This window comes from Haplochromis burtoni, unplaced genomic scaffold, assembly GCF_018398535.1.
Source record: "Haplochromis burtoni strain Fernald_Lab_line unplaced genomic scaffold, NCSU_Asbu1 Contig_51, whole genome shotgun sequence".
NCBI lineage: Eukaryota > Metazoa > Chordata > Actinopteri > Cichliformes > Cichlidae > Haplochromis > Haplochromis burtoni.
The window spans coordinates 2,741,511-2,764,561 of record NW_024582412.1 but is presented as its reverse complement, the minus strand read 5'-3'; the positions used below and the strand labels follow the sequence as shown (position 1 = coordinate 2,764,561).

At 40.2% G+C, this 23,051-nt stretch overlaps 2 protein-coding genes across 2 annotated transcripts; both read right to left on the bottom strand.

The window, feature by feature from the left end:
- Positions 1 to 10,956, bottom strand: LOC121814499 (the record flags this gene model as incomplete). The annotated part of the gene is given in 8 exon segments (XM_042220597.1): positions 1 to 220; positions 565 to 704; positions 1,055 to 1,200; positions 1,420 to 1,564; positions 7,587 to 7,682; positions 7,760 to 7,904; positions 9,847 to 10,064; positions 10,840 to 10,956. Coding segments are annotated over 7 exon segments (921 nt in total). The 5' UTR covers positions 9,947 to 10,064; positions 10,840 to 10,956.
- Positions 10,957 to 12,997: 2,041 nt separating this feature from the next.
- txnl1 (thioredoxin-like 1) lies at positions 12,998 to 19,076 on the bottom strand. The gene is made up of 8 exons (XM_005921658.2): positions 18,783 to 19,076; positions 17,859 to 17,955; positions 16,440 to 16,613; positions 14,881 to 15,003; positions 14,144 to 14,213; positions 13,825 to 13,997; positions 13,335 to 13,439; positions 12,998 to 13,255 (listed from the first exon to the last, which is right to left on the bottom strand). Exons 1-8 carry the CDS (start codon positions 18,878 to 18,880, stop codon positions 13,226 to 13,228), a joined length of 870 nt encoding a protein of 289 aa, XP_005921720.1. The 5' UTR covers positions 18,881 to 19,076; the 3' UTR covers positions 12,998 to 13,225.
- Positions 19,077 to 23,051: the final 3,975 nt, after the last annotated feature.

Here is a 23,051-nt window from a genome sequence, read left to right as displayed (position 1 = left end):
TACCTTCAAACATGACTGTGGAGGTGGTGTGAACATGTAACTCAGTGGGTCTGGGGAGGCACGAGTTTCGTTTAAGAAAGGACCCTGAACGTCCTGCCGTCGAGGGGTGACACCATTAGCCGTGCTGAGCCCGGGGAGTGGAGGGGGCGCCACTTGTTCCTCCAGAGCACCGTGAAGAATCTGGACACGAAAAGGATGCACGCCACGACCAACAGCACAACTGCAGAGAGAAAACAAGCAGGGCAGCTAGTGGTTAGGTCGGCCAAGGCTGGACATTAAATTAACTGAACTCCTCTCTGCCTCTGTTCACTGAATAAACTGATGATTCTTATGACACAAGTTTATTATATTTGTGTTTCAGGGGTGACAAAAACAGATTCACTATTTTATAAAGTTTACACATTTCTAGTAGTTCATAAGCAGCATTTCAGTGGAGAAAGCAGCTTTTCCATGCATGAAACACCCGTATAATATTCAAATGGAACAGAAACCCCAAACCAAACCAAACAAAAAATACTGGCTCATTAATAATCATTATTGATAAATAAGTATTGCTGAACTCACCCATAAAGATGGCGTTTGGAGTGGGATCAGCTGGGTTGAAGTGCTTGTAGACGTTTCCGACCAGAGCCACGATCACCACCGGGTAGATTGTGAGGATGTTGCGCACCCAGCGGTCCAGCACCCAGTTCTCCAGAATGAACCTGCCATCATCAAACAGTGTTTCTGTTTACTGTTGAAACAAACTGTTTGGAGATTCTCTCACAGACTTTTATTCAGTTATGTGTGTCGTTCTTACACCATCAGTGTTTTGGGGTTTTTAGAGTCACAAAAGATGGAGGGAGATCACATAATTTAAGTGGCTTCTTAAGGGTGAATTTTAGGGCAAAGCAAACCTTTGCTTTCGTTTATATAAAAAAAAAAAAAATCAGATTTAACTGGTGAATCTATATTTGACTTTCTTCTGTCTCCCTGATCATAGAAATTATCTTCAAGGTAATTTCTTGTTAGCTCCCACATCCCTGTGCCTGAACCTCATCCAATCAGAGCTTACCATGCCACCACCTCTGCAAACAGGATGCACAGTGACGCAGTTGCTGCCGTGCTCTTATCCACACCCCACAGGTGGAGAACTACAGAGAAATTGATCAGAGAGGCGATAGAAGTCCATGTAGCGTAGACAGCCAAACCATTTTGGACCTGAAAAAAAGAAAATGAGACAAACAGTTTCTTACTATTGCCTTTTGGGGACAGAGCTGACACTCATCTAACAAGTATTTGCCCCCTTGCTAATTTCTTTTTTTTAAAAACATATTTGCTATGGGTATTTTAATATAAACATTTGTCTGATGATCTGAAACACTAAAGTGTGACGAATATGCAAAAATCAAAGAAATTTTCACACTGACTGTGTCCTACCAGTACTCTGAGAAAGGTCAGGTCTTTGCGATGGTATGTCTGTAACCAGAGTCCATAGTAATCTGTGGCAAAGCAACAGAAGAACAGAGCGCTGTAGCCGGAAACCGCTATCAGGATTAAAACGACCAAAGACGCCAGCATCATCCTGGAAGACAGAGAAACAGAAAGAAACAATGAATGCAATAAATAGGGGGCAGAAACAGCTCTGTAGGTAGAGCGGTGACCCCATGATCAGAAGGTTGGGAGTTCAAGTCCACTGAACGGCTACCCTGAGCAAGGTGCTGTCCCTACACACTGCTCCCCAGGCACTGGATTGGTGTCTGCCCACTGCTTAACTGAGTGAATGTGATTAATAAAGTACAGATTATTAAGTTACAAGGTCAGACATCAGAGAGACAGAGCTGACAAAGGGGCAACAATTCCTTTTGTTATTAACTGAATGGTGTGTCGCATTGTAGTAACTGAACATAATTTACCACAGTGACTTTCAGGCAAACTGAGCTTTCAGTACATAATTGCATGTTCATTATTTGCATATTCATATTATTTATACTACATTTTGGTCATTCTTATTTCATGCACTACTCATTATTCACAAACTAACATAAATGCTTCCATTCACAAAGATCTCAAAGGATATTTATTTGCCTTTCTGCAGATATGCATAGTCATAGGGCTGCTCGATTATGGCAAAAATGATAATCACGATTATTTTCACTGAAATTGAGATCTCGATTATTTGACGATATTTATTTAACCCTTTAAGACCTACTATAGAACCAAGTCCGCCAGAGCTTATATTATTTTTTTACATGTTGTAGTGCCATTTGTGGGAGCATTTCAAGTTGCTATGCAACTGTTATAGCCCATATTTTAATAATATGTATGCATTAAGTCCATAGTAACTACATTAATTGCAAAAAAGTGCAATAAACTACAAAAAAATTGAAAATCGTTTTTTTTTTTTTTACATATATTTCTACTTGGAGAAATTTAAGAGGTTTATCCCTCAAAACTTTAAATACAAAAAAGTTGCAAAAAATAGTTTACAACAACAGGAAATTTATTTTGAGTGTCTTCATAGTTTTATTTTGGAGATACACCAATTTTTATATACTGCAGGAAAAACGAAAAAACAATCCTATGATGCAAATTTGCAAAGAAAACAGCAGGTGCATCAAAATAAACTATTTCCAGCAGTGCAATTTGAGTTCTAAGCATCCCAGAAACTATTCAGAAAAGTCAAACATGACCAGTATAGGTTTTAAGGCCTACAAGTAAAAAACTACATTTCCGCGAAAATGACGTCACTTCCGGTTTCGGGCAGGAAATGGCGGACATGCGAAGTTCGCGCTGACGTCTGTTTCACTGTGGGAAGTGTTACGAACAGCTGATCGGATCGGCAAAGCGTGTTTCTGGAATATTATGTTTTTGTTCTGCAAGCGCTTTTTATGCAATTTTTGCAAAGCTTATGTGGAAGGAAACCGTGACCAGGACAAGCTGATGGCATAAGATGTAAGTACAACTCCTCGGTTTCATATGCAAAAAAAATTATTGCGCTAGCTTATCAGGTTCTACAGGGATTTAAAAATAGTTACCAAAACGGAGGTGCCGCTCCGACCGGCTTTAAAGGGTTAACAATGACTTTAAAAAATTATAAATAATGTTCAACACCACTGAAGTTTTTTTTACCTCTCTTTTCAACCAACGCAGTCACTCTCCTCTCCAAATAACTTCTGCTTAGCTTTCCGAGCTTCCCTCGGGTCCTCTTAATCAGCGGTCTCCAACCTTTTTTGCGCCACGGACGGTTTATGCCCGACAATATTTTCACGGACCGGCCTTTAAGGTGTCGCGGATAAATGAGGGAGGGGCTAATAATCGGCTCAGTCATTTTTAATGATCGTTGAAAGCCCAGATCGTAATCGTGATTAAAATTCGATTAATTGAGCAGCCCTACATATCACTTATATACAGTGGGGCAAAAAAGTATTTAGTCAGCCACCGATTGTGCAAGTTCCCCCACTTAAAATGATGACAGAGGTCAGTAATTTGCACCAGAGGTACACTTCAACTGTGAGAGACAGAATGTGAAAAAAAAAATCCATGAATCCACATGGTAGGATTTGTAAAGAATTTATTCGTAAATTAGGGTGGAAAATAAGTATTTGGTCACCTCAAACAAGGAAAATCTCTGGCTCTCACAGACCTGTAACGTCTTCTGTAAGAAGCTTTTCTGTCCCCCACTCGTTACCTGTATGAATGGCACCTGTTTGAACTCATCATCTGTATAAAAGACACCTGTCCACAGCCCAAACAGTCAGACTCCAAACTCCGCCATGGCCAAGACCAAAGAGCTTTCGAAGGACACCAGGAAAAGTATTGTAGACCTGCACCAGACTGGGAAGAGTGAATCTACAATAGGCAAGCAGCTTGGTGTGAAAAAATCAACTGTGGGAGCAATCATCAGAAAATGGAAGACATACAAGACCACTGATAATCTCCCTCGATCTGGGGCTCCACGCAAGATCTCATCCCGTGGGGTCAAAATGATCATGAGAACGGTGAGCAAAGATCCCAGAACCACACGGGGGGACCTGGTGAATGACCTGCAGAGAGCTGGGACCAAAGTAACAAAGGTCACCATCAGTAACACACTACAACGGCAGGGAATCAAATCCCGCAGTGCCAGACGTGTTCCGCTGCTGAAGCCAGTGCATGTCCAGGCCCGTCTGAAGTTTGCCAGAGAGCACATGGATGATACAGCAGAGGATTGGGAGAATGTCATGTGGTCAGATGAAACCAAAGTAGAACTTTTTGGTATAAACTCAACTCGTCGTGTTTGGAGGAAGAAGAATACTGAGTTGCATCCCAAGAACACCATACCTACTGTGAAGCATGGGGGTGGAAACATCATGCTATGGGGCTGTTTTTCTGCCAAGGGGACAGGACGACTGATCCGTGTTAAGGACAGAATGAATGGGGCCATGTATCGTGAGATTTTGAGCCAAAACCTCCTTCCATCAGTGAGAACTTTGAAGATGAAACGAGGCTGGGTCTTCCAACATGACAATGATCCAAAACACACCGCCCGGGCAACAAAGGAGTGGCTCCGTAAGAAGCATTTGAAAGTCCTGGAGTGGCCTAGCCAGTCTCCAGACCTCAACCCCATAGAAAATCTGTGGCGGGAGTTGAAAGTCCGTGTTGCTCGGCGACAGCCCCAAAACATCACTGCTCTCGAGAAGATCTGCATGGAGGAATGGGCCAAAATACCAGCTACTGTGTGTGCAAACCTGGTAAAGACCTATAGTAAACGTTTGACCTCTGTTATTGCCAACAAAGGTTATGTTACAAAGTATTGAGTTGTATTTTTGTTATTGACCAAATACTTATTTTCCACCCTGATTTACGAATAAATTCTTTACAAATCCTACCATGTGGATTCATGGATTTTTTTTTTCACATTCTGTCTCTCACAGTTGAAGTGTACCTCTGGTGCAAATTACTGACCTCTGTCATCATTTTAGGTGGGGGAACTTGCACAATCGGTGGCTGACTAAATACTTTTTTGCCCCACTGTAGCATACTTTGGCACAGCTATCAGTATGATTCTTTGCACATCCATAATAAATCTTTATCACTAAGTATGGTGATACTTAGTGATACAGTCTTACATACAGTCTGTACATTTCTAATGAGCCTTAAAGGCAATGCCTGTTATGGCCATTGGCCATCTTTAATCTTCATGTTTAAGGACACTTAAATCTTTTTGGATGTTTCTTCCTTTTGTTCTGTTCTCTGTCCAGATGATTCCACACTGCTTCAGTAATGTTGACATCCAGGCTCTAGGCAGGCCAATCTGTGTGTTTTTCCTGTTCAGGTATGTTTTTAATCTACTGGGAGTGTATTTCAGATTCTTTCCATGATGAAAAATCAAGTCGTTGCCAATGACATGATTTTTTTGGATGGTATTACTTGATGGATCAAAATCTGCACATTGTGAACACATTTCTACGTTCACAATTCCATCAATTTGGAAAAGATTCCCAGCAACACCGGCTTAAATGGAGCCCCAAACCATAATAGAGATTACAGGTGGCTGTACACACTCATTGTTATACCTCTCTCCTGTCCTCCTCCATACATATTGATAATGAGCTGAACCAAAAACTTGGATACAAGTTTGGATTTGGATTCACCACTCCATCAGACCAGTTCAGTCTAGTTCTTGTGAAATCTGGCATATGTCATCCTTCTCTTCCTTTCATAAGAATGGCTTCTTGGCAGCCACTTTTCCACTGAGACCATTTCTGATGAGGCTTCAGCAAACAGTGGATGAGTCAACTGAAGGGGTAGATGCATGTGTACTGTGCAAAAGGCTTTTGTCAGTACTGTATGTTTACTGCAAGTACCGCTGTGCCACATGAGAACTACGAAACGTGAGAACTATTTATTATGTTTTCTTCTCCATGGTGGCTGGAACAGCACATCATTTCATGCTGCACTGCACTGACTATTGTTTTTTTAGTATTCACAGTATAGGATGATCATCCTAAATTGTCCTGTCTGAATTTTTGTTTGGTCGCCAAGTGTTACAAAGTCCGATACAGAGGAACCACTGTTTTGGAGCCATCATCAAAGATATAACTTCAGTTCTGGCTCAAACGAGTTCCAGTTATTTGCACGACTCAGTCTGGATGAACAGCTCGTCCTACAAGTGCTCGTGCTCTGCTAGTAACACATATGGAATTTATTCCAGTCTTCACAGACACACCTGGTCTGGAACCATCATTTGTTTTTCCAAGAGCACAACGAGCCAAAACACACCTGCGAGGTCTAACCCACCAGCAGGGTGATGAGAGTGTATCAGATGAACTTGAGTGCAGAGAGACACACAAGTGAGAAAAAACAAGTGTTCAGCATATGTGAGAACTACTTCAGGAATGTTGAAAAAGCTCCAGTTTACGACCTCATGAAGCTCGTGGAACAATTTAAACCATGTGCTGCTCTTGCTAAACCTTTTTCTCTTTAACTAAACTTTAACTCCAGGGTCCATTCCTTCTTATTATGTCTCTGATACGACCACATGTATAATTTAACAGTCTTGAAGTTTTCAATTTTGTACTGTGCTGCAGAAAAATAGTAAAAACAAATTAAACTCCTAGTAAGCAGAACCCAGCCAGGGTGGAGCCAAAAGCCACAAATGGATAACTGCTGAGGTACATTAGGAAAGACATGCAGTGCTAAATCAAATATGTAGAATAAGATATTCATACTGGATGGGCTGGAGCTCTTGTAAACAGCAGAAAATGTATCAGCTGATATTAGCCATCCAACAATAAATCAGTAATGGCATATATGAGCATCTTAAAAGTAAAGGCGAGACAAGAGACACAAAAGTTCAACTACATTATGAGTGTTATGAGTTTGTTCACCACACTCTGCAACTTCCCTGTTAGGAATGCCACAAACACAACAGCTAGCTGCTCCAAGCAGACTCAGGCAGTGTGGAAATGAGTAATCTATGACTTAGTGCAGCGACAACACAAGATCACACCTGTATTGTCATCATATTAAGGTAAGGACTCATTGGGTTTTTAAAAATCACAAAATATTGATATTTGCCTAACAAAAAAATCCTAGATCAATCGGGTTATAGCAGATATACGGTGTGTGCAAGAGACAAATTGAAAGAGAAGCAAAGACAAGAGCACAGGAGACTCTGAGCGGTAACCTGCTGCACATCCTTTCCAGCTCAATCTCTGACTAGGGTGATTAAGAATAGAGATGGAAATGTACTAATGAGTGCAGTGAATGTTGTGAGAAGATGGAAAAGTACTCTGAGGAGTGCATAAATGAAGAAAATAAGAGAGAGAGAAGAGAACAGATGGAAAGTTAGTGATTCAGGAATGCATATTTAGTAGGGAGGAAGTGAAGGCAGCTATGTAGAGGGTGAAGAGTGAATAGGCAGTCAGGCACTTTGGAGACAAATATAGAGAGACAAGGACATTTATAGAAGAAGGATTATAGATATGTTGGATAAAGAATATTGAATATGGATCTAGGGACTCTGGCGACAGGGTGAGATAAGAGGTCGATGTGGTGACCCGTAAAGGGAGCAGCTAAAAGAAGCATAAGAACAGGTAGTAGTAAATAAAATGAAGACATACTCTGCGTCCCACAGCAGGAGCCATATAATGTTCAGCACCATGTTGGAGAGCCAGCAAATATGGAAGCCGTAGGGCAGCAGACACTGAGCCCAGGATCTATTAACAGAGAGAGAGAAATATCAGTTTCATCCTGTGTGTTTAGATTTAGTCCAGCTGTTTTGATGCTAGCTTACCCTCTGCATGTGTATGAAGTGATATAAATCACCATCAGGGTGAGCCAGGTATAGATAACACCCCAGATGGAGAAGGTCCAGCCAGCTGGAGTGATGCCTGTCTCATAGCGGGCTGATACATTTCCTGTAGAAGTATGAAAGGGACCTGGAAAACAGACAGAGAGAATAAACAAATGTGCACTGGTGGAGTTTGCATTCTAGTTCCAGCTGGTTTGTTTACAGGGGCAACAAAGCAGCAAACACAAAGATGGAAGAAAACTGATGTGATGTGACTAGATGTTACAGGGGGAAATGCAGAAAAACAGAACTACTTCAGCTGGATTAAAGAGAAATGTCTCAGATCAGCAGGGTTACTGCTTACTGACTGATGAACGTCTTCTACCCATCTTTACATCTGAGAAACCCAGTCATGTTACAGATTTGTTTCCAATCAAATGCTTAGTTGCAAAATGTTCCTCCAGTATTTTTTGGTACCACTTACTTTTCCAAACTTTTATTTACCCGTTCCAACTTTTTGGGACTGTTTGTTAAATTAGCAACATCTTAAATGCGAAGTAAACTAAAGAAAGTCCTCATTTTGTTTGTAGATGTTCCCTTTGAGCCTTTATAACTACTCAAACATAAAGACCTTTATTAAGTAGTAAAATCACTGATAAACAATAAGCTACAACAGAAAAAAAACTGACCCTTACTTCGTCATTTTGAAAGCATTACAGAATTCTGAGAACGGCTCTCCTACTTTTTAAAAAGTACCTCACAGGAAAAGATCTTAGGTTAACAGGGAGACAATGTTCAGGTTTATACAACTTCCTAAGTCTTAGTCTTAACTTAAAGCAGATGCAGAGCTGCTGCCACAGTGAGGCTCGAGAGCAGAACAAGGAGTACAAGAGGCCTGCTGCAGTCCAAGATGGAGGAGATTTACTTCAGGAGCAGCTGATTATTATGTTCAGTTATGCATCAGTCACAAAAAGGCTTGGCAAACACATATGCATTCAATTCATATAACAAAGCGTGTGTTCCTCCTTTTGATGCGTGCACACATAACAACCTCCTGCCATAAAAAAAATCTAAATCTGTCCTAAACACTGTGACTTCTGGGTGCTCCATTTTCCTCCCACGGTCCAAAGATGTGACTGTAAGAGGCAAGGCTGTGGGTGTCAACATGAATGTGGACGATCGTTTCTCTGTGACGGACTGGTGACCTATGCAGGATCACCTCTCGTAGGTATAAACATCAATGTGTCCTAATTATAAGGACTTCTTTTCGTTTCCATTAATGTAATGCACTTCTATTTTAGAAGGCAGGCTTAAATTTAACGTGTGCGTTTTAGACTACCTCTTTGTCTCAAGCTCACCGTTTCTCTGCTGCAGAGTAGCTCTTACACTTTTTACATGAATCACAGTGCCTGCTGCTCCTAAAAGATCTCTAAAATAATGACTTAATATCTATCATTACATAAAACAAATTGATCACAGTAAAAACTGTGATTAAAATAGAAAAAAGTGGATACACTGTTACTATTTGCCAGCTCACTGAGGAAGGAAATGAGTCTTATCCATGTGGGAGCCCAGCGGAGCATTTTCTCGGCCACACCCTGAATATATATATAAAAATAAATAAATAAATCACTGTTGGATCTTTCCCGTCCAGCAGAACCAGTGGGCGGAGGGATACCACAGTCACTATTCCTACACTTTACTTAGACTATTTATTAGGATAAAAATAATATAAACTTCGTACTAATAACTGGTTAATTTGAGCCCCCTCTCATAACTATAACAAACTCTGGGAAGTTTGTGAGCTGTTATTGTTACTCCTGCCAGTTAGCAGTACCAGCTATGTAAATGCGCAGTCCTGGAAATGACGGCTCACTGGTTTGTGTAACATGCTTTGGTGACATAACAGCTGCAGTAAACAGTTAACAAAACTTCTGAAAACACAGCTTTTGTGAAGGCAGAAAACTAAAACCAGAAATAAAACACCGAGAATGTACCACCGTGTGCAGTTTTAACAGTCTTGCAGTTATGTTTTTAATCTTTTTCGAGCTCTGTGAAACTCACTTCTTGAACAGCGATATTTCACCTACCTTTGCCCGCTCCGGCCAAAGCGTTAAAGACTAAAACGGCAACAAAAACCACCGCACACAGGATTATGACGAGAATCCGCAGAATATTGACGTCCTTCATTTTGTCTTCCTCGCTGCTTCGTGCCTCGGTGTGTCCTCTTCAACTGTCAGGGAGCAGCGGACGGAGCTAAACGGACCCGAACGTGACGCCTTCACGTGCTCACGTAAACGCCCACAGCCTTAGAGGGGAAAAGGAGAAGAAGAAATGCAAATGTGTTGTGCTCACGTTTCAACACAGGTAAACCTTGAGTTATATATTCATGTAAATGTTATCGATAAGTTAAACTAAAGTAACTGCATCGTAGTATAATATATAATTACATATATAAGAACTTGCAGTGTAATGGCGTCCTCTTCAGGCAGACCGTGAACATAATACAGCTTATTTAATGCAGTCTGTTGAGCATGTTTCACAACTTAATTGAAGTTTAAAAGTTGTTCAACAACATTTTTAGATACATAGTGTGACACATAGTGTCCGTTGAACTGGTTGAAAATAGCGAGTTTCCCCCCTCATATTTACATCCCATCATACAACAAATAACGTATATTGATTTTGTTCTGATACGCTTCAGAGGCATGGTGCAAGGTTGCGCATCTGCTCACATCATTCACAATCTGCCTAACCTGAACAGTATTTCCATCAGCACGTCGGAGGAAACAGTAACAAAACAGTGGGCTCCGCACATATTAGTAATTACATTAAACAGCGAAAACAATAAGTAAACAACTGCAAACTTCTAAATATAAATCTGTTTAAAAGAACAATTCCTGGCATTAGCATTAGTTGAGAACAGATTTGTAATATGATTTGAATATAAATTAAAAGATATAAATGAACTTAAGAGCTTTTTAAAGAATGAATAGATGGTAAATCGAGGTAATGTTTGAGTCTACCCCTCTGTCTGTCTCTAGCCCACTGTAGCTCTGCTGAACAGAGCCGCTCTTACTCACCACACTAAATGTTTGGCAGGGAGCAGTTCTAGAAAAAGCTGCAGGTTTATAATCGGTCCATTTGAGTCCCCTTTTATAACCGAGCACCACGGGAAAGTGAGTGTCTCACGCCAGTTACCAGAAGCAGCTACGTAACAAATGCGTAGTCCTGGAAATGACAGCTCATTGCTTTGTGTAACATAGCTAGGTGACATAACAGCTGCAGTACGCGGTTATAAAAGCTATGAAAATACAGTTTTTGTGAAAATGCATCTTTTAGTGATGTTCGCCACATTCCCACTGAGTTCCTGTTAAGGGCTCGAGCCCCTAGTGTCCAGTCATTCCAGTATCCATGTGTGTGGGCACCGAGTCGTGTTGTCATGAACTATCCCACTACTGCTAGCGTCGCCCTGAGGCAACAAACCACATTTCCATGCCTCACACTGGCCCTTCAAAATAAACAAACTTTTTTTTCTTCAAATAATGCTACGAGGCACATCTCTTTCCAATAAAATGATGAGTTGAAGGGGGTGACTTTATCTCCATTAGGAGGTAAGATAAAGATCACTATTTTACATGTTTATAGTGAAATAAATGTATATAAAAATACTTTGTGCATTAATACGTTAAGAAGTATATTTGATTGTTTGTTCTACTTTTTGAAAATTATTTATACAGTAAAACTGTTAATTTTCACTTGTTGCCTCAAGGCAACACTGTGTAGTTAGCCTAATTTTTTTTCAGGAAATATAATGCATTAGCATATGTGTGTAGAGATGTGTTTGTAATGTAATATATATAATATAATAATGTGTATGTGTTAGTCCCCATAGGGAAATAGTTCCTCTGCATTTAACCCATTCACCCAGTGAAGCAGTGGGCAGCCACCAATGCAGCGCCCGGGGAGCAGTGTGTAGGGACTGTACCTTGCTCAGGGGTACCTCAGGGTAGCCGTTCAGTGGAGTCGAACCCCCGACCTTCCGATCATGGGGCCACCACTCTACCTACTGAGCTATCCCTGCCCCGTGCATTTATATGGTCATAGTCAATGTTTTTTACTTTTACTTTACTTTTTTTTTTTGAGGGACACTTAGGCAGTCAGGGGTCAGTTGGTAAAGTAATTGTGTGTGTGTGACGTGTATTACTTATCGTTGTGGGGACACAAATCTGTTTACACACTCACATTGTGAGGTCTCGCTTACTTTATGGGGACAAACTGCAAGGTAAATCATTACATTTTAGGGTGAAGGCTTGAGTCAGGGTTAGGTTCAGGCAGGGACTTGTGATGGGTAGAATAAGTCTCCAGGAAATGAATGTAAGTTAATGTAATGTCCCCAAAAGTGATGGAAACACATCATGTGTGTGTGTGTGTGTGTGTGCATGGGGTTAGGGTCAAATGTTGGATGTACTTTGGTGTTTTATTGTTCTGTGAAATGTTTACATTGTTTATTTATTCATCCCTGTTGTACTAATAAAACATATTATAGAATAACTTGGTGTTTGACTACCCTTGTCACACAGTGTTGCCTTGAAGCAACAAACCAAAATAAGTAAAAAAATTACATATAAAAACACAAGGAAACATCAGAAATCAGTTTCTAGCAGATGATCAGCAACTGGTTCATTTGTGCTGTCATGTGCAGTTAGCTTCTTCAGCCAGTAGGTGTGAATCATGTCTGGCTCTGGTGCTGTCCAACTCTTCATACTTAATACGATCTGTCTGTCTGCACTGAGGACACCTGTAGGTTTCAGTCTGATCCTTTTCATCTCAGTAGCTTTTAATACAGTTCATACAGTAGTTGTGTCCACAGGGAATAATCACCGGGTCCTTCAGGAGAAACACTCAAACATATTGAACATCAGAATTTGTTCTGATCCAAACAAATAGTTAGCGCTGACATTTCACCTCTCAGAAACACGGAGTGCAAGAAACTTTACCACCGAGAGGAAAGAGCAAGTGGATTTTCAGGTTATGTCTGATACCTGTGAGAGGAATAGTTTGACTGGTGATAAAACTGAAAGCACATTTTGTTTTCCATTTTTCAGGTTGCAGCTTGTCATGCATCAGTAAACCAATACCATTTGTTCTGACTCAATAATAGTGAATAATAGTATAACCTTCCAGCAGCCATGTCTTCGTGGTGTTACTACTACTAAAAGAAATCAAGACTGACGCACGTGCCTTTGAAAAAGGATCGTGTTTTATTTACAGAGGTTCCATCAGAATTAAAATACAAATGATTTATAGACTCCGCAGGTGGAGCATTCATACAGAGCTCGAGGAGGACAGTTGGAGGCCCTGTGTGTTTGTATGTGAGCATCATGTGTGTGACAGCTTTGGCAGAGAGGCGGAAAGTCCATGGATGCATCTTCAGCCTCCTCCTCATCCTCCCCTTCGTTCTCCTGCTCAGTGACTCTCGCCTTTCTTCCCTACGACCTGCGTGGGGACAAAATATGGGTGAGTGTCAAACACTGCTCTACACAAATGAGCACAGGCTGCTGCAGCTGCTCCTCACCCTTTTGAAATCGTTCATGTTAGTGGCCTGCACCGGAGTGCCTATGAATGTCAGGTAGTTGATTTTTGTCGTCTCCTCATCTCCTTGGTTTGACTTAATGAACAACTGAAGGGGAAAAAAAACAAGAAAATGCATTTAACAATTCAACAAAAACACACAAAAAATGTTTTTCTTTAACTGTTCATTGATTCTGCCAGCGTGCAATGTGTCCATAGGGCGTCCCTTCCCAAGCTACTTCTCCAAATTCCTCCAAGAGGGAAGTCTTTTTCCTATAACTCACAATTTTGGTGACCATCCCACAAATAAACCTCTAAAAGCTTTTCCCCCCAGCTACAGGATTTACTTCTATTGTATATACTTGAGCATTTTTGCCGTTTGCATCACGGCCTCTTCTGCTGCTCATTAACAACCTTCTTAAAATACATTTCTAATGCATTAAGATCTAACCGCAGTAATGTTTCAGAGGTACTGTTGGTAGTCGGGTCCTTACTGTAACGCTCTGTACGTTCTGAAACTTGACGTAGCGCAGAGGAATCAAACCGTCTTCTTTGTAATCTTCCTCAGACAGCTCCAGACTCTGAGTGGCTTCACTCCGCTCTGCGTCGTCGAACCCCATCGACCGAGGGAGATTGATAAACACCTTCACCACCTTAGGGGCTTGGGCTGACAGAGAGTGAAAAATAAAGAAAAAATGAGACACAGAAAGAAGATGATGATTTTTTTTTACCACTCGGAAACTGACAAAGTTCATATCAGCGCCTCCAGATACTCCAGAGGCTGTGATTAATGTCAGCAGGAGAAACACTCACCAAAGTCTGAGGACAGTAGTTTCATAGAGAAGAGCTTCACAGGCTGATTGAAGGCGATCGTTATCAACAACTGGACAAGATTTAAAAAGGAAAACATCCATCAGGTTGATGCTCCACATATAACAAAATTTATTAAGGAGGTAAACAGAATGAGAGCAGACTAAGGGTTTCAGTTAGTTTTAGCTTTGTTTCAGTTTCCTGAACAAACCTGAGAGTTTCAGGGATTTGTTAAATCAATAAATATAATCAGCAAAGCCTCTCGTGCTGGTTATGTTGTCTGAAATGAAGATATTTGTTGTATATTTTTGTTTCATTTTTTAAACGCACAATATGTTTTAGCTAGTTTACATTCCTGTTTAAAAGTGTCATGAACATAAAGAGAAAAAAAATCTAAATTCAGGGTCATTAAAACCATATGCTAAAAATTTCTCTCTTGAGTATTCAGGAGACAAATATTAGAAAGAATAAGAAAAAACAATTATCAGGAACACCACTTTAAAAGTATCATGATTACCCAGATATTTCATATGAGGATAAACCCCTGAAAATGTATCGTCACATTTTAAGAGGTCCAAACAAATTAAACATGTTTTTAAGAGACAACTCATCTATTAGACATTCTCAATGTGAAACCAGCTTCTTTGAGGAAATAACATCCAGGCTGAGCGGGGTACTGATTTCGTGAGAACTTTAAACTTGTAATGTTTAAACTTCCCGCATGAAGCGAAAAATCGAACCTGTTCATCGCAGTCAGACTCCAGGTAGGACGAGTCTTTGATCAAACAGTTGTCGAAGCCGCAGTCGTCGCTCTCGTTGAGGCACTCGCAACCGGCTTTGTTCACAAAAGGCATGAGGTCCATCTGAAACACAGCAGAGGAGGCAAACTCATTTATTCAGTTCAAACTTCGTGTACGGCTCAACATTTATGAAGCTGGATTTATGTGTGTACTGCAGCAGGTTTACATACACATTTGTTTAACCTTTTCATTCATCTGTGGCAAAGCTTGCACGTGTTTTCACACAGAGTTGGGCTATTTATGGTATTTTTCTATCATTTTTTACTGAATCAGAGAGTATTACTGTCAAATCAGTGCTTACATTGGTTTAGTACAGAGTATGGCTGGATGATGTTTAGTTTTTGAAACATATGAGTGGATTATCGAGATAAGATTAGACAGTATTATTAATGGTGACATGATGTGGTGGTGATTCATCTGAACACTAACTCAAACTTTAAAGGTACATTTTAACTTATAATGTCATAAGTGGCAACAGGTGACAAAGTTCAGCCGCTGTGAAGAAAAGAAAGCTGACAAAACAATGCTTTTTATCACAGATAACAGTTTGTTGGTCTGTTTTTGTGTGGACTTCGTATTTTATAACTTTATCTTTTATTCAAACTTAACTATTAAAACACAGAAGTTACACATTAAGACAAAATAATTAACTTGTTTAGGAAGCAGTGGACGAAACAGCTCCTGTGTCAGGTGAGGTAAAACACACATTTTTGTCAATAGTCTTGTGGTTTAGCAGTGACTTCAGTTCCTTGTTGGAAAGAGCTGCCAGCTCTGAAAATAGTGAAAATGTTATGCTGTCTGCTTGGGGGCGTGACCCACTGCCATCTACCACAAATAACACACCAACACTGATGAGAACCCTCAGTAAAGCCTTAAGAGTACTAAAAAATGTAAGAATGTCTTATTGGGTTTGATGAAAATTGACATAAGAACTATTAAATATGAACTTTAATGGCATTTTATTTTAATTAAAGTTCATTTTTAAAAAACAATGCTATCCGACATGCTGCTTTTCTAAATAATACCACAATGAATATATATCTTACACTGAAAAAATACAGAAATATGGGACAACTGGATTGACTCACACCTTTATTGGTAGTCAAGTTGGCTCATGATGCACTGGTCCAACTTTTTCAAATGCTGATGTAGAGTACTGATCAATAATCACAGTGAGAAATAGCTTTATTTCTCACTGTGAGGAAGAGACTGTGAACCATTCTTTACACCAGGCTCAGCTTAAACAGCTTTTCTAACTTTGTAAAATAACTCAGGAGAAATGTAAATATAGGGGAACGTACTGAGCTGGCATTCATAAGCAAAAGCACATCCCTAAAGGAGACAATGACTAATGACCTTTTCCCTAACTTCGTGACTGCTGTCTTCAACTAGCAATAAATGCACAGATTATTTCTTTATTTGAACACTGCTGATAGCCAGCGGACAATCCAGCTGTCCTCACCAGCAATCGAAAGCCATCAGGAACATTATCAACTCACATATCCCTTAGGAATGTCGGAGTCCTCGCTATTTCCAGGGTCGTTCTCTGTGTGCTGTTTGATCTTCTCCTCCAGACCTGCAGCGTCTGCCCCTTGGTACTGATCGACCCGCACCCGGTTCCTAAAGAACAGGAACGTTGGTGTCGCTGAGATGTTGTTGGCTGCGGCCGTTGCCTGAGGAAATTAGAAAAAAAATATATTTAAAATTCAGAATATAATCAAACTTTAGTGCAACTAAACTTGCCTGTTTGGGTCTCACTATTGACCGGCACCACACATGTCTATTATTTCATAACCCCCGACAGAAGCATACATTTCTGCTGCTCTGACTCAGTCTGCAGAGGATGATGATGACGACTTCAGGGATTGTGGACGATCAGTAATATTGTCAGTTAGGTCACAGTTAAGTTTGAGCTTGTTTCCCATTAATAGACGAAAATCAATATTCATAGTAAATTTGGTCTGCTTCCCACACCCTCCCCCTTTTGTTTTGTTTTTTTGTATTAATTTCATGAAACCATAGAAATCAACCATCAGTATGACAATTGTTTGACTTATAGGCCACCAATGTATCTCATCTGGGCTGAAATTTGGAACCTTTTAAAATTTTTTGTAGCCTTTTTGAGCCCTCGTGACTTCACAAGTGCAGGACACATCCCAATTAAACTTTCAGGGTTGAAAAACACGACACAAAGTATGTGGTACAACTGCTCTGTGGGCTACTCTTGCTTGTGTTGTTGTAGATCCGTCAGCTGGCCATGGAGAATAGCAAAGAGTGTTAAAAAGAATGAGTCCTTATAAATCTCCCGTAGATGCCATTTTTGCCCAGTCTTTCTTATTGTTCAATCAAGAACTCTGACTTTAACTAAGGCAAGTTAAGGCCAACCTGAAGTTCTTTGGATGGTGTTCTGGAGTAATTTTGCTGTGCTGGCCACTCCTGAGAAAGTTCAGCACTGTTCCAGGTTTTCTCCATTTGTGGATAACAGCTCTCACTGGGGTCACAAAGCTTTCGAAGTGGCTTTTTATCCTTTTCAGACTGACAGACGTCATTGACTCTGTTTCTCAGCAGTTCTTGAGTTTCTTTAGCTTGTGGCATGATGTCTTGCTTTTTGAGATCTTTTATCTTACTTCACTTTGCCAGACAGGTTCTATTTACATGTCTGACTCATCAGGTCTGACAGTAATTCAGCCTGGGTGTGGCTAATGAAAATGAACTCAGCTTTCCAAAAAATGTGGCTAATCCCACTTAATAAAGGGGGCAATTACTTTTTCACACAAGGCTATGTAAGTTTGGGTGGCTGTATTTACTCATATTTTTACTCATTTTGTAGAGAAAAAATACAGTGCTTTTTCACAGCACTGTATTTTTCTTGTTTCAGGACTGCACAGGATGTCAACAACGTGGTGAATCAGACTCACCTGACAGACGTGAACATCTACTTCGAGGAAGACGACCTGTGGGTATTTGTTACTCAACATGTTGAAAGCTGGAGCTATTCTGATGCATGGCCGGCACCTGAGGAGGAAGGACAGAGCAGGTTAGCGGTCAATTCTAGTCTCACGATGGATCAGTGCATCAATTGTTGCAGTACTTGTCCTGCAAGATGTGATGAAAATCTGCCACACACAATAACACTGCTCAGTGAAGCTAATACAAGCTTAACTTACTCCTTTATTTATTATAATATCATAAAAACCTTTAGTAGAATGTAAACTAATAAATGAATTACAAGTTTTAATGTTGGTCTAAACTTTTCATTTAGACCTTTTTGCTGCTGTTGTGGGTACGTGAGTTTACCCTCAGGACAAGAACTCAGCATTATCATCATTTAATGTGTCCCAAACGAAAGACATAACCTTTAACTTTAGATACTTTAAACTGATTACCATCACTATTGATCTGCTGTCTTTTCATCAGCTTAACAGGCCTATAGATCAATCAAAGCCTCTTACAATCAGAGTGTACATAAAATCACACAAAGACCTGAAAACCCGCACGTAACAGATCATTTGTTATGCTAGTGGTAGTAGTTCTGCTTTTCATGAGGACAATGCTACAGTAGAGCTCATTCTATTTAATCAGCCAGCTCACTCACACACCTCAGCAGCCAAGTTGCTGTAATACTGCCGTGTCATTGTAAGCAGCAGCGCTAGTGAGCTAACGCCTAGCTCACTGCTAGCATAACGCTAGCATGCCGGCCGTAATTACAATACAATAAACGCTGCCGGTGAGAGAAACATTCAGCTCATGTCACCTCCTCAAAGCGGCTAAGCGACTATCCCTGAATGTTTCTCAGTCATATCCCGAAACTAAGGATTAAGTCTCGAGGGGCCTGAGCTTACCCGGCCATTGTGAACTTCACCACGGCGAGCCTGGAGCCGGCGGCGGCTAGCTCCGGCTGGAAGTCCGGGTCGCTCCCGATCACTTTAACGCCTACCATGGTGCAGTGTGCTGCTGCGATGTGAGGCGGTTACCCGGGTGGTGTTCAGAGCGAACAAACAGGGCAACCTAACAAATATACGGTGTTTTGTTTTTAGCCTTCTGTCGGTGGGTTAGCCGACTAGCCGTCCGGTTCCGAGCCACACACTACAGTTACAGTGCGTTGCTCCAGGATGTGACTCCTGATTGGCTACTACACAACCGGAAATGTAGGGCTTTCTTCTTCGTCCTCGCCGAGTCAGTGTCCGTACGTTATATTGGCCTCAACAGGTTAAAGAACGAACAACAAAAATCTTAATTTTTAGGGGGGAAAGGAGTGCAAACCAAATCAAATCAAACGCTGGTCTCATAAATCTTACAAATTCCGTAAAGCATGAATGAATGAATGAATAAAGGACAAAAAAGGAAAATGTGCTTTTTGATCCAAACCTCACATGTTGCAAATTTCGTTTACTTCTCACCACTGAGTTTTGTAGAGAAAATAATGGACTGCTCCATAAATTTAGCTAACTATATATGCAGTGCAAAATGAAAAATAACATGGCCATTAATGCAATAAATAAATAAAATTAAATCCACATACATGCATACAATACATTAATTAAATTGAAAATAAAAGAAAAAGAAAAATTAATGAAATTAAAAGGCAAAGTACATGAACAATAAAGAAACAATGGACAAATGAAGAACATGAAAAATGAAATAATTAAGAAAAGACAATTAGAAAAAAGAAAATTCATCACAACACACTTTACAGACTCATAAATGCTAACATTATTATTAGTAGTAGGCCTATTAATATCATTATTATTATTATTATTATTATTATTATTATTATTATTATTATTATTACCTTAGATATGTTGCAGTTTTTACTATTTTTTAGGCACTTTTAGGCCTTCATAGTAAATAGTAGGTCGGGTGTTATATATATACAAAAAAAATAAAAAAATAAACATCATTATAATGACTATTTGTAGAAGAGCTTAGCCTCATATTAAACCGATCAAAAAAGATTTATGATTGACAGGGAAATAAAGCACATACATTTGATCTTTAAATATTTTTTATACTTGCTAATCTGTAGAATCTCTTTAGGTGTCACTGTTGTGCAACAACGGAGGAGAAAATCAGCGCTGGCAAAGTATTTTGATAACATAAAAAGGCACCAGAAGCATCGGCAGCATGTAAACTCTCAGATTAAGAAAAAATACATATTAAGATATTGTTAAACACAGCTTTTGGTGTAATGCTGCCCCATTACACTTTCCCATGGAATTGCACTGGGTTTTAAGAATTGAGAGTTAGAGTGACACAGTGACTTAGGCTTTAAATCAAAGCTAAACATACAGTGCATCTCACTGAAACTCCAAAATCACATTACAAATGTAACAGTTAATGTTCAATAGATGCCTTTAGAGTGAAATAAATGAAGTATAACACAAATATTATGATGTGCTGAAAGAGAAACTATTTTTACAGATCAATCAGAGCCTTCTCTTTAATTTTTGTGGTAAATTGAAGTTAAAAAAAAATCATGTACAGAATCACCAGCCAAATCTGATAAAATCACCCAACATTTGCAGTTTGATTCAGAAATTACACTTCTTCCACGCCTCTCTCTTTTAATGTCTCTGTTATTATTAATTTAAAGGATGACTGTACAGTGAACGGTATTTGTAGTTTTCTAACTTGCCAAAAAGTCTTTCACCGGGGCTCAAGACTCTTGCACAGTAATGGTAAATGGTCTGTATTTGTATGGCACTTTACTTGGTCCTAAGGACCCCAAAGCGCTTTACACTATACACAATCATCCACCCATTCACACACACATACATCACACAGGTGATGGCAAGCTACAGTGTAGCCACAGCTGCCCTGGGGCGCACTGACAGAGGCGAGGCTGCCGGACACTGGCGCCACCGGGCCCTCTGACCACCATCAGTAGGCAACGGGTGAAGTGTCTTGCCCAAGGACACAATGACTGTTGGAGCTGGGGCTCGAACTGGCAACCTTCCGATCACAAGACAAACGCCCAACTCTTGAGCTACGATCGCCCCATAATGCCACTTCCTGTTTGAATCTTTGGATCTTATCAAACTCAAAAATTATAAAGCAGTCTAATTGTTTTGTAGATACTGGATGATTAAGCAATACTGAAATATGTATATGGGTGTGTCAGTGTGCTGCCTCATAATGTTTCACAAAATTAGAAAAAGTTCAGTAAAGGCATTCACTGAGTTTTTATAGGTTTGTATTTTCTAATCAGTTTTTATTGTAATTTTGATTTGAATTTGTGGATTGTTGTTTGAAAATGTTTATTTTAAAAGTATTTTTCATTAGTTTCACTGTTAGTTTTAGTCTTTTAAGTACAGGGAGTGCAGAATTATTAGGCAAATGAGTATTTTGTCCACATCATCCTCTTCATGCATGTTGTCTTACTCCAAGCTGTATAGGCTCGAAAGCCTACTACCAATTAAGCATATTAGGTGATGTGCATCTCTGTAATGAGAAGGGGTGTGGTCTAATGACATCAACACCCTATATCAGGTGTGCATAATTATTAGGCAACGTCCTTTCCTTTGGCAAAATGGGTCAAAAGAAGGACTTGACAGGCTCAGAAAAGTCAAAAATAGTGAGATATCTTGCAGAGGGATGCAGCAGTCTCAAAATTGCAAAGCTTCTGAAGCGTGATCATCGAACAATCAAGCGTTTCATTCAAAATAGTCAACAGGGTCGCAAGAAGCGTGTGGAAAAACCAAGGCCAAAATAACTGCCCATGAACTGAGAAAAGTCAAGCGTGCAGCTGCCAAGATGCCACTTGCCACCAGTTTGGCCATATTTCAGAGCTGCAACATCACTGGAGTGCCCAAAAGCACAAGGTGTGCAATACTCAGAGACATGGCCAAGGTAAGAAAGGCTGAAAGACGACCACCACTGAACAAGACACACAAGCTGAAACGTCAAGACTGGGCCAAGAAATATCTCAAGACTGGTTTTTCTAAGGTTTTATGGACTGATGAAATGAGAGTGAGTCTTGATGGGCCAGATGGATGGGCCCGTGGCTGGATTGGTAAAGGGCAGAGAGCTCCAGTCCGACTCAGACGCCAGCAAGGTGGAGGTGGAGTACTGGTTTGGGCTGGTATCATCAAAGATGAGCTTGTGGGGCCTTTTCGGGTTGAGGATGGAGTCAAGCTCAACTCCCAGTCCTACTGCCAGTTTCTGGAAGACACCTTCTTCAAGCAGTGGTACAGGAAGAAGTCTGCATCCTTCAAGAAAAACATGATTTTCATGCAGGACAATGCTCCATCACACCGTCCAAGTACTCCACAGCGTGGCTGGCAAGAAAGGGTATAAAAGAAGAAAAACTAATGACATGGCCTCCTTGTTCACCTGATCTGAACCCCATTGAGAACCTGTGGTCCATCATCAAATGTGAGATTTACAAGGAGGGAAAACAGTACACCTCTCTGAACAGTGTCTGGGAGGCTGTGGTTGCTGCTGCACGCAATGTTGATGGTGAACAGATCAAAACACTGACAGAATCCATGGATGGCAGGCTTTTGAGTGTCCTTGCAAAGAAAGGTGGCTATATTGGTCGCTGATTTGTTTTTGTTTTGTTTTTGAATGTCAGAAATGTATATTTGTGAATGTGGAGATGTTATATTGGTTTCACTGGTAAAAATAAATAATTGAAATGGGTATATATTTGTTTTTTGTTAAGTTGCCTAATAATTATGCACAGTAAGACACCTGCACACAGATATCCCCCTAAAATAGCTAAAACTAAAAACTACTTCCACAAACATTCAGCTTTGATATTAATGAGTTTTTTTGGGTTCATTGAGAACATGGTTGTTGTTCAATAATAAAATTATTCCTCAAAAATACAACTTGCCTAATAATTCTGCACTCCCTGTATTATGGTATAGAGAACATGTAAAAGGCTCAAGATTTAGGAAACTCAGACTCAAGCTGCTACTATATGAGCTTCCCTGTCATCAGATCATTTGAAGAGGGACCTGCTGCTGTTTCTAAAATGAAGGGCCATGTGTGTCATGCTGTAGTGCTGACTCATTTTGATATGGGCCATTGCAGGCTTGCTAAGGCCCCACCTCTCATTAGGGTTCTGGATAGCCTTTAGAAGTAAGCAGATCAGGACATTAATGCCA